The sequence below is a fragment of the Leucopleurus acutus genome (genome assembly GCF_964270905.1).
Source record: "Leucopleurus acutus genome assembly, chromosome: 3".
In the NCBI taxonomy this organism is placed as follows: domain Eukaryota; kingdom Metazoa; phylum Chordata; class Mammalia; order Artiodactyla; family Delphinidae; genus Leucopleurus; species Leucopleurus acutus.
In genome coordinates, this window is record NC_139145.1 from 98,023,596 (window position 1) to 98,040,380 (window position 16,785).

The 16,785-nt window shown below is 36.2% G+C and overlaps 1 protein-coding gene across 1 annotated transcript in view; it reads right to left on the bottom strand.

Moving 5' to 3' along the window:
- Positions 1-249: 249 nt before the first annotated feature.
- ERAP2 (endoplasmic reticulum aminopeptidase 2) overlaps positions 250-16,785 on the bottom strand; it is a 39,332-nt gene continuing 22,796 nt past the window's right edge. Inside the window, exons 11-19 of the mRNA XM_082835295.1 lie at positions 16,303-16,478; positions 14,099-14,178; positions 12,921-13,104; positions 8,586-8,742; positions 7,730-7,914; positions 5,059-5,220; positions 4,379-4,519; positions 2,562-2,643; positions 250-1,457 (exon numbers count right to left, since the gene is read on the bottom strand). Of these exons, the coding sequence (XP_082691421.1) occupies positions 1,314-1,457; positions 2,562-2,643; positions 4,379-4,519; positions 5,059-5,220; positions 7,730-7,914; positions 8,586-8,742; positions 12,921-13,104; positions 14,099-14,178; positions 16,303-16,478 (1,311 nt within the window). The 3' untranslated portion in view covers positions 250-1,313. The remainder of the gene's footprint in view (positions 1,458-2,561; positions 2,644-4,378; positions 4,520-5,058; positions 5,221-7,729; positions 7,915-8,585; positions 8,743-12,920; positions 13,105-14,098; positions 14,179-16,302; positions 16,479-16,785) is intronic.

Below are 16,785 nucleotides of genomic sequence, written 5' to 3' on the forward strand. Positions count from 1 at the left end.
TTATACAAACCTTGGTAGGGCCATGAACAGGTCAAATCTAGAGTCAAAGGTGCTTCAAAGACTCCAAGAAATGATTTTAAAACAAACTTAACAAAACATGTATTGGGGTCATGCCCATGGTCCATCCAAACTGTATCCTGACTCTATGGCAACAGAGGAAGGGCTATAGACCTTCATGATATCACTTTAAAATGGATTGGAAAACACCCTGCCACCCCACTCCCACCCAGATAATCCCAGTCTCCTTCCATAACCCAGATAAGCCAATCATCTGTGTATTGATTCAAATCTTTCTAGAACTTATTTATAGTTTATATGTGGATCATTACTTTATTAAATTTACTGCCTGTATTTAGAGTGGTGTTTTCTTTATTTATTCCTAATACCTTAGTCAAACAATTAAGGGAAGCATCTAGAAAAGCATTTTAGAGATCAAGAGCTTCCCTTAAAATATGAAGAAATGCCAAAACTGGGTTAGAAAATATAATTATACATTTAAATAGTTACATTAAACCATAATTTAATCCAAAATATACACCATAGTATGATCTAACTCTGCAACTTTCAGAAGATTTATTAAAAATGCAACAGTGCCTGGATTAAAGTGGTGTCATCTTTCTCCCCTGTGCCTCTGTGACTACAGATTTAACTTCACTTAGAGATGATCTCAAAAGTCTACTTTTGAGGCTCTTCATGAATGTGAGGCTCCAGCCAAGAGGCCTTCCTGGCTTCCTTGATAAACCCTGACATCTAATTTCTAATAATCTGAGATTTGGTGATAAAGTCTCTGTTTTCTTCATCTGTATGCTTCATAATTTAATTCAGATTTTACATGAATGGTAAAAATTAAACTATTCATGCTGAGTTGAGGGAGCTGGAGAGTAAGAAGATGGAAGGATGCAAAAGAAAGAGTGTTTTGCCGATTGGCTGTGTTTCCTTGGAGGTAACCTGGTTGGGCTAATTCCAGGATTCTATGCAAGGTTTAAAAAAAACAACAAAGAAGCAAAGTCGTGCTTGCATAATGTCGGGCATTGTAGACGGTCTGTGTTGCAGCTAAACTATTACAGCTATATTTATCAATACATCTCTACATATCTCCATTACTCACAAAGTTTAAAATAGGCTACTGAACTGGCCTTCCCTCACCCCAGCATCATACGTCTGTCAGCTCGAGATGATAGCTGAGCACAGGTAGCTGTGCTGGCTGATTTCTTGAGGCTTCTTACTGGTTAAACTATCTGAGACTTTGACTTGAGCTTTGCCCACTTCATGTAGACACAGCCTGCATCTGATGTGCTGTTTCTATTGACCATTTAAATACTAATCAGTAGCCAATTCCTCAGGATGGGAAGATTCTTCTCCAGCCACTTAATATTTTTGGATATGGTTTCCAGAACAATTTGAAAAATTTCCAGATGTGATCCTTGAGCCTTAAGAGATTCAAAGAACAGTTTCACCTGAAAAATAAGCAAGAAAAGGATAACTGACGTGGTTCATAAAACACTTTCTCTTCCAAAGGGTTTCAAAACAGCTTACAAATTACGCAAACACAGGCGCAAGCATTTCTTTGCCAACCTCTGAAAGGTTATCTTCTTCTTCTCTTTTTGGGGCATAATTATTATTTCACTTTACCTTCAAACAATAGATAAAATAAGACAGGAATGACAAATCTTACAAGTGAGTACACTGTGGGTAAAGAAGTTAAGAGATTCAGCCAAGGGCTTCCCTGGTGGCGCAGTGGTTGAGTCCGCCTGCCTATGCAGGGGACAAGGGTTCGTGCCCCCGTCTGGGAAGATCCCACATGCCGTGGAGCGGCTGGGCCCGTGAGCCATGGCCGCTGAGCCTGCGCGTCCGGAGCCTGTGCTCCGAAAAAAGAGATTGAGCCAAGTCATAGAGTAAGCAGTGATCTGAGATTTAAGTACTAGAATTCTGAATTTACTTGTAAAGTAAATAAATTTAAGATTTATTGTGGAAAGAAGATGTAAAACACTAGAATGCTTTTTTTTAAAAAAAGTATAATTACCAAAAAGAGTAACTTTGTTAAAAAGACGTTTATGCACTCTTCCAAGCTTCAATATAATCACTCAAGTGATGATACAATATGAATGAAATAATACAAAAGGACTCATCCCTCAAGTATAATTTCCATTTTGAATGCTATGAACATTAGTCCTACCCCTTCCATTTATTTGTTATGTGACATTGGACAAACAGCTTATTTTCTTTCTTTCTTTTTTTTTTTTTTTTTTGCGGTACGCGAGCCTCTCACTGCTATGGCCTCTCCCACTGCGGAGCACAGGCTCCGGACGCGCAGGCTCAGCGGCCATGGCTCACGGACGGGCCCAGCCGCTCCGCGGCATGTGGGATCTTCCCGGACCGAGGCACGAAGCCGTGTCCCCTGCATCGGCAGGCGGACTCTCAACCACTGCGCCACCAGGGAAGCCCCAGCTTATTTTCTTTTAATAAAATAATAACTTCAAAGCAGATTGCATCTAAGTTTACTTTCAATTCTACAGCTTGAACATTTATTTTTAAATTGTTAGCAAAAGAGAGTCACAAACCTCTTGCAACTCATCCTTGGAAGAAAAGTGAGATGTTGTGCCAGAGATGATCATTCTTATGGGAAATGAGCCCAACTCAAATCTGAAAATAAAAGGAACATCATAGATTTAAGTAATAGAAATAATGACCTTATGTTTATAACATGCTATATGTTTAAAATATATAACATTAATAACTATATGATAAATTTGTGCCTTGCAATGGATACTATTAATTACCATAAGAATAACTCATATTCATCCAGTAAAGTCTGAAAGCTATGAAATTTATCAAATTTGACCATAAGATTAAAATGTAAATAAAGCTTTTTTTAGGAAATATGACCAATGTTTGTTTAAGTTTATATTTAAAGCAGCATTCTCTACATTTTTGATTATACCCCCATCAATAAATATTTTTTGACCAAGAATTTCCCAATATACATATTTTTATTTATGAATTATATGCATGTACTATGTTAAAGGTAAAAAAGAAAATTTAAGAGCATAAGATAACAAATAATACATGTAGTATTATTTTCTTCTTGCACTGTAAGGCATTGTCTTACATACTTCCCCATCTCATTTTGGACACCACTGTGTTAATACATTATGTTTATTGGGGCATCGTTCGTTGAACTCTCATTCGAAGCCACAGATGGCATCCTTCACCCCAGTGTCTTATATAGAGAATTTGTCCCACAGGTCAAAGGGATTCATGCTGTAAAGCAGAGCATAGATACATCTCAGAAATGGTCCCAAGTCTGGACTGTGCACCATGGTTGGGCAGGAGGATAAATCTATAGCATTGCAGAAAAGTCTGACCATTTCAGGAGGGGACAGACAGTCATGCAGACAATGAAACCAATGATTCCAGTAAGGTCTTTAAGGAAAGACATTTTTAAAAACGCAGCTTTTTAACTATACAGTCTCATGTGGACGTCAACCCCTTGAAGGTCCGGGAGTGGGGTAGAAATGTGCTTTTTACTGACAAAAAGCTATCTGTGAGGACTCTGAGTCCTTTATGGCTAAGAAATGAGAGGGAAGAGGAACTGAGGATGACTGACATCAGAGATGCTAACTGATACAAAGATAAACAGAGCAAACTGCACAGCTCTTTCATTCAGGGTATTTTCCATATAGTTAATAAGTGACATTTTGGATTTGGATGAAGAGTGGCTGAGCACTTAGCAGGAGGTTTGTTGTGAGAGAAAGCAATGCCATCCTGTACATTCCAATGGAATCTAATCATTGTTGGTTTTTCTGGGACGATTTTAGGTTCAGGAGCATACTGAGTGAGCTCTAGTTTTCCCCAAAGGTGAAACCCCAGAAAAGACTCATAACCTATCCAGTTTTGGAGGGGGGGCTCCCAAAACATTTCTGATTGAATTTCTTTTAGCTACTCCAAGCTCTCCACTGTGCCACCTCCCCAGGGGAACTGGAAATAGGGATTAGTTCTCTTCAGAATTCCTGAAGTTTTTTTCCCCCCAGTGTTTGATGTACTATATATGGCTTCAATGTATTCTTCAGGGCTGGGGAGAGAGCCAGAAGGGAATGGGGGGATGGGGCTGATGACTGGATTTCACTGAGCTCTTACTTGTTCCCAGCACTTCTTCATTGCCTGGGCTGAGGAAGAGAAATCTGTTTCCCATTCCCTTTATTTCATTCCTCTCACTTATACCTGGACAGGGCACTTTGGGCTACTGAGTTTTAAAATTGACAGACTTCAAACTATTTGAGTAAAAATGGTGTCATTGGGATCATTTGGTTATACATGGTTTTAGGCAACTGAGATATCTGGGTGGAAGAACACACACTGGATGTAAACAAATACCAACTTTTTAAGGAGATGGATCCAGTTTTCTTTGACAAAATTCCAGGCTAATTGCTGCCCCTTTGGATTTCTGGCAATTGCATAAAGAAGAGGTGCCAAGTCCTGTGTCTTGATAACCTTTCCTTCCATTCCTAGTTCAATTAACCTGAAGAAATAAAAATCACTTAATTTTTCATGGTTTGTGTTTTATAATGGAAATTAACTCAGGCTATCAGTATATTAGAAGAATCAGAGAGAAAGAGGCCTGACCAAAGTGTGCTGTACCAAAAACAGTAATAAAGTCTCTACTGGCTAACATTTTTACTATTCTAATTAAATTTCTACTTTTTTCTAGAAGTAATTCTATTCGCTTATTATTTCAAAGAACTTTGATTAGCATCTTATATACATCTTATATTAGCATCTTAAAATACAAGATGATTAGCATCTTGTATTTTGTACAATAATTTTCCGCCAAGGTTCTGAAAGTAAAACATAGCTATTTGTTTCGTATCAATCACATGTTAATAACTAAGGAATATCTGTTTTGCATTTTGTCGATATATATTTTTGGAAGTAAAGTCAAAGCGGTTCAAATTCTGCTTCAGTTATTATTATATGCCTTTGAAATTGGTGGCTGAAATTTTAGTATCTTCCCTGAATATGTATAAATTTACTTTTAGCAATTTAGTTAAATTCACTTACTTCATTAACTTTTCCTGATGCTTGCTGGTTGACAATGCATACAGAATTTTGTTTTTTTCAGCACCTGACAATGACAGTTCGTATTGCTCTAAAAGGTAATTCCATCCTGCTGTTGTTTGAGCACCCACGGAGTACACAATCTTTAAAACATCTGTTGGGATACTGTAATATTAAGCATAAATGTGAAAAAAACTTCTATGAAAGAAAAAATTCTTTTTTTCTTATTATGATTTTAAATTGCTATAACAGAATCACCCCTGAGTTATTTCCAGTACCTAGCATATTAAACCTTTTTTTCTGGCAAATTTTTATAAAAATATTTTATGTAATTCTACTTTGCAAATTATTTGTGGTTTTTTTCCTCCTGATGATAAAATGTTAACAAGGATAATAATCATAAAAATGTAAACTACCTGGAGATGGAAACAGAAAGTTGATGGAATAAATAAATAAAAAAGGTGATTTCTGAAATATAAGTGCACTCGTTTATATAGAATTCTATCATTAAATAGCATATATTGGTGCTATATGATTTTTTTAAAAAGATTATTACTTGTTGCTTTAATGTCACATTAGGAGTATTTTCTAGCCTGTCTGAGGGTTATCTGACTCTCTAGGTGTAGAGAATTATATTATAGCACAGCTGTTTAGAGTTCAGTCATTTTATAATTCTGTAAAACTGATAAGATGCAATATTATTAGTTTCTGTCCACTTAAAGAAGACACCATGGTTTGGGGGTTTTATTGTCCTATAGGATACTAACTAGTTTTGATTTTAATTTGGTTATGATTTTTAATCCCAAATATCATTAGATCAATAATAAATGATATTCATATTGATGGCTTGGAATAACCAAAACACAGAGAAGTAGGGATGGGACAGGAAATTTGTATTTATCATGCAGGGACCATAAGATTGTACTAGTCTCTATACAACTTATTTAACTGTCAAAGCTACCCAGTGAGATAGAAAAATTATGCTGATTTTTAAAAAGTGGAAATAAAGCTTGGAAAGGTTAAGTAACTTGCACCAAGGTGACATACTAGCCTTTCTGGAGATGGGGTTTAGACCTATGATTCTAATCCTGTGCTATTTACACTGTACTATATGTATTTAAATATCCCAAGAGACTTTGAATCATAAAACAAAAAGTAATTAAATTACATTCCACGTTATTTTGTTTTAGTGTGTTTTACTGTACAAATTTATAAAAATTGGTGACAAATAAAAAATAAGTTCCTTGAAGGTAGAACACATAGTTGTTTTGTTCACTAGTTTATTCTTAGCACCAAACGCAGTGCCTGGCACACAGGCAACAGGCAAAGCATTGTATTTTGAATTCATGAATGAAGTAATCAATTAATCAATAAAAGGAAATTCCCCTTTAGGATTAATACTAGTGCTTTTGAAGTTTAGAAAAAAGAAACCTACAATATATGATTATGTGTTCTTGATTACAAGCTTAAATGAGATTTACCCAGAATTTTTTCATAGGCATAGCATCCTATTCAACAAGTTGAACCATTACATCTACTGGACTTGAGTTACTGCAGGTAAGATCATCCCTCTTATAACTAGCATAACGACAGAATAATATTCTGTTGTGTTATAGGGCAACAGATGTCTATATTTTAGCCCCACTCATACAGTTCATTTAAACATGAACAAAAAGAAGATAAAAATATAGCTAAAAGAAATTTTTGTTCTGAAACTGATTTTAAGCCTAAATCCCAAAGAGTGAAAAAGTCCAAAAAGAAGAAAACGAATTATTTTTTTTAAAGAAGAATTCAAGAAAAGATTTCAAAAAGCTCACTGAGATTTAGTTATGTGGAGATAAATTATAATAGCATTTCATAACAATTTGGCAGAGGGAAAATTGACACCATTGCTTTACATGGTACTAAAGTTGTGAATTATTTTTCCTATTTTAAAAAGGAATTTTCCTTAATTCATATACAGATTTGATTTCTCAAAACATCCACCTGGAGAGTCAGAGTTTTAATAGCAACAATATAAAATCATGTGTTGTACAGAAATCAAGGCTTACATTGAAAAGATCGTGGCGTCTTTCAGTACCTATGGGTTGCAGCTGGTAAACTAAACTGCAACATAATCCTTTTGATCACAGGGCATCTACTTGATTACAACCACTACTGGAATCAATTTCGCCACCATACACATCCTTTAGATTGCCCAAATCATCAGTTTCCTATCAAAGTTGAAACTTGGGGCTAAGGCTCAGGTGTGGTATTGGTTAATGAAGAAGTAAACACGTTTAAAAAAGGCACGCGCCCCCCCCCTTTTTTTTTTTTTAGTTTCATCAACTGATCACTGGTGTTTGGATTGCATGAACATTTCGCATTGCTTTTTACCTTTAAAAGGCATTACTCTTGGAGATTGGGCAGGCGCCCTGCTGGCCTCCACCCTCTGGCCATCTTTCTGGTACCATGCTAATGTGTATTAGCTCTCCCCTACAGGGACTTAAACCTCACTTCCCACAAAATCTATCCAGCACTTGCTATGTGGGAGCATGAAACAAGGGTCTGTAATTCCCAGCATGTTTTTTTCTTCTATCCTCACTAAAAGATTTTAGATCTAATGTCTTGCATGATCAAAGACTTTTACATCAAAGTGAAAGGAGCAAAGAATAGGACAGAAGTCCAGATCTACTTTAATTTTCCACTGGATTCCATCCACTGAGAGAAGAGTTCAGTTGCCTTCTGGATGCAAGGAGCATGGTTCAGGTAACAGGCCAGCTTCAAGACAGCCGAACGAAGCCTTCTGTCCCAGACCGAGCCCTCGTCACACCAGCTTTGCATGTCAATCACTGGCTTAAAATACTGGAGAAGGTAATGCTGCAGAAAGCATAGGATGGTTACAGAAAGGCTAAGTTTAGTTCTTAACCCAGCTCTCACTCACCCATCCAAAGGGTTCAACTGTAAACTGTCTGCATGAACCTTTCCCAAAGCATAGAACTACTTATCTCTATATTTTGCTTCTCTTTTTCTGGCCTCCACCTACCAGAGTTAGTTTCTCCATTAGAAGTACAATTTAAGCTTTGTGCTTTGTGACCACCTAGAGGGGTGGGATAGGGAGGGTGGGAGGGAGGGAGACGCAAGAGGGAAGAGATACGGGGATATATGTATATGTATAGCTGATTCACTTTGTTATAAAGCAGAAACTAACGCACCATTGTAAAGCAATTATACTCCAATAAATATGTTAAAAAAAAAAAGAAGTACAGTTTAATTTCCTATCTGAGGGGGGAATACCAAGTGATATAAGATAAAATCACCTTAGGAGGGATGTTTTGCTTATGATCCTGGCACCTAGCTCTTAGGATGGTGATGACAAGGAATGAGGGACATCTAACTATTAGGTGCTTAAGTGTTGACTGTGCTATCAGCCAGTTTCCTCAGATTCTTCAAGATTTAACCCCCAGAGTTCACACAAAACAGAACAAGTCTCACTGATCCTCCAGGCACTGTGTATTTTACTTAATGAATTTTCTGAAAGAAACACAAACCCTGAGATTTTCAGTGACATCTGAAACATTCCTTCTTTCCGTGATGTGGTAAAACAATTCTAGGTATTCCAGGCCTTTGAGAAGTGCAGGGATGCTTGTTTCATGTTGGAGATAGCGAGTCAGGTCAAGGGCTTTGTCTAGAGTCAACCTTCCTGCACTGAGGTATAAAACAAATGTCAGTGGTTTGTGCATATCTTACAGTTCTTAATATTTAAAATATTAAAACAAATATGATATAGAGAGCAATAACAGAAGCAGATCATTATATTCAGACCATTTGGTTTAAATCCTAGTTTTGCCACTGACTTGGGCAAATTAACCTCTCTGGGCTTCAGCTGCCTCCCCAATACAATGGGGATAATAAGAGTATCTACTTTAGTCCTCTGTTGTAAGGATTAAACGAGTTAATATAGGTAAAGTGCTTAGACTAATGTCTAACATAAATAAGTGCTTTGTAAATAAAAATGAAATAAATATTAGCTAATATTAATGTTTAGTACCAAATAATATCAAATTTTCATATATTTGTCATTCTCTAATTGCCTAATTTGTGGGTCTGAATTGTTCCTCCAAGCACATTTGGAACTTTGAGGACAGGTGCCATGTCTTTTGTTTCTTTGATGTCCCCCCTAGAACCTAACAGAGAAGCAGCACTTATTCTGAGTGGGTCCAAACAAGGACTTTCAATTTTAAAGAATCTATTTAGATTCTAAAGTGATATGCCTTCTCTACATTTTCCTTTAATGAGAAGAACAAACAACAAAACTATTATTCTAAATATCAAAACATTAGGATCTCTTCTGTAGAGGAAATAAACCATTATACTTTTGTATACTTTGTCACTTTTTGTTTTCACATGTGTTTCTGAGAAGACCTGTGTCCCTGAAGCATCTATAAACCATTCTTGCCAGCATCCAACTCCCAGATTAAGCATAATAGTTTTATATGGAAACAGATTCCAGAACAAAGATATCTGTTTTGAATTTTTCATTAATATAATGCCCTACCTCCTATGGGTTTTTTAAATTTTAAATTCTCATCTAAAATGAGGGAACTAAAACTAGAAAGAAGTGACATTAAAAGCAAGCAACTTTTGTTGTGACTATACTTTTCTCAGCCACAATGACATACTGCTTTAAAACAGACTTAATAGTAAAATTTCCAAACATTTCATCTGAAGACAGAGGGCTGGACCATATGCTCTATGATTTTATGGTCTGCTATATTTTTTAAAAAACAAATCCACAAAATGTCACTATTCCTGCCCACATGTGTAAGTGTCATAATACATGGTGCAGTAGATAAGTATAAATATAGTCACAACCTTTAAAATTTTAAATCTAGTGCACAATCCATTCATTACTTTGCTCACGTTGGGGAAATCAATATGAAACTGGTAGAGAAATTAAGGAAGAATTGGCTGCTTATGTTTATTCTTCTTTAGACTTTCCTGGAAAGACAAAGTGTTTTCTTTCCTTTTTCCCATTTATCATCAACAGAATAATACGTAGAATAAATCAGGTCACAAGGTCTCCAACAGAAAAAATATTAAGGATCAGAGTATTATGCATTGTAAGCTTTTCCTATTCTAAGAACTTCTGTAATGTACTCACTTTATTCAGTGTGACATATTATTTCCTTTCAGATGCTATAAAGTATACGAAGAGGATCAGATGCTATAAAGTATACGAAGAGGATCCTAACAGAGGATCAGAAACTAGGTATTATATTCTAGGGTTAAAATTTTAAAAAGAATGTTTAACACATAAAACTCACTTTATATTAATCTTGTTTTTCTTTTTAGCCCAGTCTAATTTATTTTTTACTTAGACAAATGCCATTATTTACTCTTATATTTACCTACTTTAAAACACTTCAATCTTAATATTCATTTAAGAGGGACTCCTTTTCTTTTCATAAAGTTATTATTTAATAAAAATCCAGTCCCTCATTACCTGCCCTCTGCTTCAATCAATGCACAGAACGTTATCTGAATGTCTGTTTTGCTTAAAAACTAAACCCACATATAAGCATATACTTCAGCCCAACAGGAAAAAGTCTATCTATTTATTTATATAAAGTTTCGGCTAAATGGTACCTTTGTGAAATAAACTGTATTCCTGAGGAAACAATTTGGGGCTTCTTTTTATGGTGTTGGACTTAAAGAAATAAATAGTTTACCTGTAAGGAAATTATGGTTGTCATTTTAATTCCACCCAACTCAGAGGAGATCCAAGTCTTAAATTATATTTAACAATAAGTATGAAAACCCAATTGAAATGAATATGCATTCCTGGGTCAAATTCTGTCTCTGAACTAAATGTGATCACAGATTACATCCTTTAGCTCTTAAATAGATATTTCACAAAGCAGGGAAGGAAGAGATATATATCACCAAAGCAGAGTAGCAAGTAAAAATATTTAGACCTATTATGAGATGTTAAAATTGTTTTCTTATATAATTACTTTTATTATAAAAGTAATATAAACAAACTACAAAACAATTGGAAATTAAGGGGAAAAAACTCATAATTTCATTACCTTACATATTTACTAATAGCACTTTGGAATATTTCTTTCTGTTTTTGTTTCTCTCACCTTTAGCTTTTTTTTTTTTTTTCATGTAACTGCAAACATAATAATACCTAAGCTTACAGTCTGCTTTTTTTCCAATTTCACATTATTTGAAATGCATTTTTCTATGTTTTCACTTCACCTTCCCATTCAACGCATGATCTTTTAAACAATTTATATTAGATAATACTAATAATGCTAACAGCTACCATTTATTGAGCATTTATTACTGTACTCAGTGCTTTATCTACATTATCTTAAGCAATCCTCAAAACAACCCTGCATGATAGACATTATTATTATTGGAGTTTTAAAGACTAGAAAAGTTTTAAAGACTAGAAAATTCAGGCTTATAAAGGTTAAATACCTTGTCAAAGGTCAAACAATAAGTGAAGAGGTAGTACTTAGTTGATGTGTTTTAAACCAAAATTTGTACTCAGAAGTTCATTAACCAGTCTACCTAGTAAAGAAATGATTGCTTTTCCACTGATGCATCAGTAACTATAGGGTTCCTTCTGCTAAATTTACACTACACATAAATTTATAGGCTAGAAACAGCAAAAAAGACTTTGCAACTACTTGAAAGATTGGCTTTCATTTGCTGAGTTGTCAATATTCTTCCTTCTGCCTGGTCTTAAATTTGTAATCTACCTTCTTTGCAATCTGCTGAGAGTTTCTCCTTTAAGCTGACAAACCTCCCTCAACTGATGATAATCCACTTCTCAGCTAGTCTATCATGCATCCACTCAGACGTAGGATAGCTATGCTACCATGACGCTCCTGAGACCTATGGGACTGAGGATTAATCTCTCAATCCTCTCACTTTTCTAACTAGGGAATTCTATTGTACAGAGAAGCTGTGTCTGAGAGATGTCTTGCTGGTTACGTTTACTTAATTTGACCTAAATAAGGATCGGAAAGGAAATAATACGTCACACTGAATAAAGTGAGTACATTACAGTAATTCTCAGAATAGGAAAAGCTTACATAATGCAAAATACGCCACCTGATCCCCAATTTTTTTCCATTGGTGACCTTGTGATTTATTCTACATATTATTCTGTTGATGATAAATGGGAAAAAGGGAAAACACTTTGTCTTTCCAGGAAAGTAAAAAGAGGAATAAACATAAGCAGCCAATTCCTCCTTCATTTTTCTACCAATTTCATATTGACTTCCCCATTGTGAGCAAAGTAATGAATGGATTGTGCACTAGATTTAAAAATTATAAAGGTTATAACCATATTTATACTTTTTGTCCAACAGATTACATTGGTATTTGGTGAAACAGCAAGCTACCAGCATAAACAAATTTAAAATCTGAGGTCAAAAGCTTAAATGCCTGGAGGGTCCACCATAAGTGAGTGAAGCAGGCCCCTCATGTGTACCATTTAGGACTTTGGTACATAGGAGAATGTAGGCCTGGCCCAAAGGAAGATCTGCCCACTCTACCCTCCTCTGTGGTCGCCCTGTGGAAATGAAGGCCCACAGTTGGCAAATTTTCTCATTATTTAAGAGATTCCAGAAGTCAGGATTTCTACATAAACTTCTCCATATTTTAAAATGTTGGATTAAATTTTTAAACGCTGGGTGGGTCAAAATACTTTATCAGTGGGTAGGCTGTGGCCTAATGGCCTGTATTTGACCTCCATTCATATCCATATCATGTGAATGAGTAACACTGAACGTTTGATTTGAAATCTAATGTATCTGGTGATAAAGCAGTTACTTCCTATGAAATCACATGAATTTTTGCATTACCTTACTAGCTGAAAGGCATCATGAATCAGACTTATTCTGTCCTTAGGTCTGAGAAATGTGTGGTTCTGATTCAGCTGTGTAATGAGTTGGTCCCATCCACGCCCCTCATAGTGGACAATATAGTAGCCATTTGAGTCCACATTGAATTTTACCCAGCTGGTCTTCTCAGGTAAATCCAGAGTATCTAGGAGGAGAAAATTGGTATAGGTATTTCCTTATCGACGTGCACGCCAGGAACATCTCCAGAAGTGTTAGTCTCCATGCTATTACTAACAAATCAAGGAGAAGACAAAGTTTTGGAAGACTCACAATGATCCTATTTCCATAGTCTGCTGGATGGCTTATTTTGGGGATGATGACCTTATTAAATTAATAAATAAACGAATTCCTAGGAAAAGGACTGATGAGTTTGTTCTCAAACGCAGTCTATGCAGGTTTAAGAGGCATGCGAGGGCCCAGTGAGCCAGATGATGAACATGACTGGAATGTGGCTTGATTTATTGGTGGCCTCATCTCAAGGTTTAGTTACGACTCCTTGAAATATGTATATGTAAATAGGTGATCCATTTGTCCAGTCCTTATTTGGGGCAGAATAAGGACTGTAGGCTGAACACGACATTATGATGGGAACATTCTCAAATTTCAGTGATGTGTTTAAAGGGGAAATTAAAATTGTATTATTTTTAATATGACAGACACTATACTAGGTGGTAAAATAACATTACCATATTCTCTCCAAAGCTCTGTGAGGCTTAATCCCCATTCAAAATAAGAAGAGAAAACTGAAACTCAGGAGAAGTTACAAAATTTTCTTAAGGGCACACATCTAATATGTGACAGAATGAGGATTTGAATTCAGAGCCAATCAATTCCAGAGTGTATGCCTTTATCCACTGAACTAGTATGTATTAAAAGACATAAGATAGGATGCCATCATTTCTTAATATAAATATAAACCTATCTCTAAGTGCTAGAAGCACAAGAGAACTTTCCACTGAATAAAAAATTCAGACTTTCTAGCTAAAGGGTTCTTTTAGTAACACACATATGGATAAATGAGAGCTTCCTCAAACATATATCATTCATTATCAGATTGACTTACAGTATCTTTCCTCCAAATATCTCAGAACATGTTTAATTTCAGAATTAAAACAGCTATTGGCTCGTTAGTTCATTACCTGTCTTTGATTTCAGAATGTGTCTGTGAATTGCATTAGAGGAACTTGTGGAATAGGTCACTGGGATATGCCAAAGGTACCTATGTTAGAAAGTAAAGACTGTTACAGACTAAATTAATGGCCATTTCAATTTTCACATCATCAGACTCGGATAGGCTATAAAAGACACCTAATCACTCATCCTTCACACCAACATAAATTTTATAGGCTAAGACTAGCAGATCCTTGGGTGTGCAAAAGTTCTTCCATAATGATTAAGAAGGAGCAGCAATGTATACCTAGTTGAACTCTGTCACAATTACCTGTGCCACTTGCTGTCCAAATATCATACCACAACAAGTTCTGCTGATTGTTTTCTTCTAAGTAAGAGAGAAAAAAAAAATCTTCCTTTCATATTTCCAAAAATTATGACAGCCTGATATTAATTCAAATAACTGAACCAAAGCTGTAGGAAAAGCCCTCCAAGGTAACAACCTTACTCCAGTATGATTTTCCACTTATCCTTTTGTTCAGCAAAGCTACCCACATTCAACCCCCCAATTGCTAAGTGCCTGCAGCAGTGTGTCAGGATCTGCACGTCAGCCAAGTCCAGAGAGCAGAGAAGCAGAATGGATTGGAGGAAAAGGCCTCAGTTACTTTCCAATGGCCCTACTATGGTAAATAACTGAAATTGGCTATTTTTTTCTGAATAACTTTCTAGCAGCTTCTAGAACTCATTTTGTCTATCACAGCAAGCCATATTAGCTATAGTAATCTTGTAAAATCACATGCTTGAAAATACCAATAGGTATAAAACAGAAAGAATAAAAGAAATAAATAAATAATTTAAAAATATATATAAAAAAGAAAAGAAAAACAGAAAGAATAGTAACTGAGGATGTGCCCAGTAGTCTTCAGAAAAATATAAACTAGTGAAAGAAACAGCAGACACAGACTCGATCTAATAAAGGGTCAGAAGGGATAATCTACCTGCTAATCCAGAGAGTACAGATAATTAACAAAGCAACTGAAATATTTATACAAATTGGTAAAAATAGACACACAGATATCACCAAGACTTAATGGATCGAGATTCCTGGATGGATCTTGACTCTAGAAAGAGACTTTTCCAGATAAACATATCTGGGAGTAAAGAGAGGAAGAGTAGCATTTCATGAGTTTGGATAAGCATTGATCAGAGGATAATAATTTTATAATAGTAATCTAAATACTGCTTCAGGTAGAGGAAAAATACAGATCATTGCAGTAGATGTTTGTTATTCTGGGCCAACCACATTATTGAACTCTCTCTGGTGACATTTTGATAAGTTACACAATTACGAGTCCTGCTTTCGCAATAGTAAATCAAACATTAAATTTTCCAGCCTGTGTTGCCAAGCTTCAAGTTGTTTAAGCTCTCTGAAGTTCAGACTTCAGAAGGACATACACAGAAATGGAAGATAAATGGCATAAGAGTTGCTGTTGGATCGAAATAGACATCTGATGAAAAAAAAAGGGAAAACAGTATATCCTATGTGTTAAAGGCTGTGAATTTGCTTCTGATTCTCAGAAAAATTCTAGAACTGTTATTAGACAGCTAGATCCTTGGGAAAAAAATAATAATCAAAAGAGCCAGCATGGATTCACTTGGATTAATTTCATTTCAATTTAACCTCATTCATCTTATTGATAGGGCTAATAGATCAGAGGAAGGTGGACAGTGTTGTATATCTTGATTTTAGTAAAGCCTTTAACAAGTTTTCTCAGGACAGATGACAGTGTGGGTAATTGGATTTGCTTTTATTATTACCAAGAACATCATGTTTTAAGGGATTACATTTATAGTCTCTTACTGAAAAACGAAAGAGAGTGGAAGGTCTTAGCATCTAATTTATCAAATAGGGAATGTCTTTTCTGATAAGGTGTACAGCTGTCATAACATTTCCTAGGTATGGGCCAGTCACACAATTTATTAGGTATATTATATTAGAAATATTACCGACAACCTTCTGCATCAGAACTGAGGTTCTAAAGGTGGCCCCAGGATTACTAAGAATGTGCCCCTCAACAACGCAGTCTGGGCTGATATCAAGGCTAGTTTAGGCCTTCGAGTCCTGTGTAGAAATAGCACCCCATAAAGTTGCCAGAGAAGCTGAAAGAAAGCTAATGCGATCACGAACAAACTGAGATGAGGTAAACTAGACCGACAGAAGGAAAGCAGTCACCTTTCCTGCAGGGCCCCCCATTCAGGATCCTCTTTGAACACCCCGTTCAGGAAGCGCTCCTGCTGCAGTCTGAGTGAACGCCCTTCTCGGTTAACCACCACGAGGGGGATTCCTTTCTGCAGAGTCCACGTAGCCATCATCTGCTTCACCTCCACATTTTCCCGCAGAAAGGTGAGCTGAAATGACAAGTGACTTTGGTAACTCAAGACAGAGGAGAAAAGCCAGAGAGAGATGAGAAACTTCAACCTCCTTGGACGCTGGAAACATGGGCGGGACAGGAAGCGGGGACTCTGGCTACGATCTCCTAGGGGAGCGATGTGGAAACTAGAATGCTGCCCCTCCCCACCCTGCCCAGGGCTGCTCTGCAAATTACCTGAAGCAGGGACGTGTGTGGGAGCTTGAGGGTTAACACAGGGCAGGAAAGGTCAAGAGGAAGGGTTTGAGACTGAAGTCTCCCTTTCGAAACAGAAAAAAAAAAAAAAA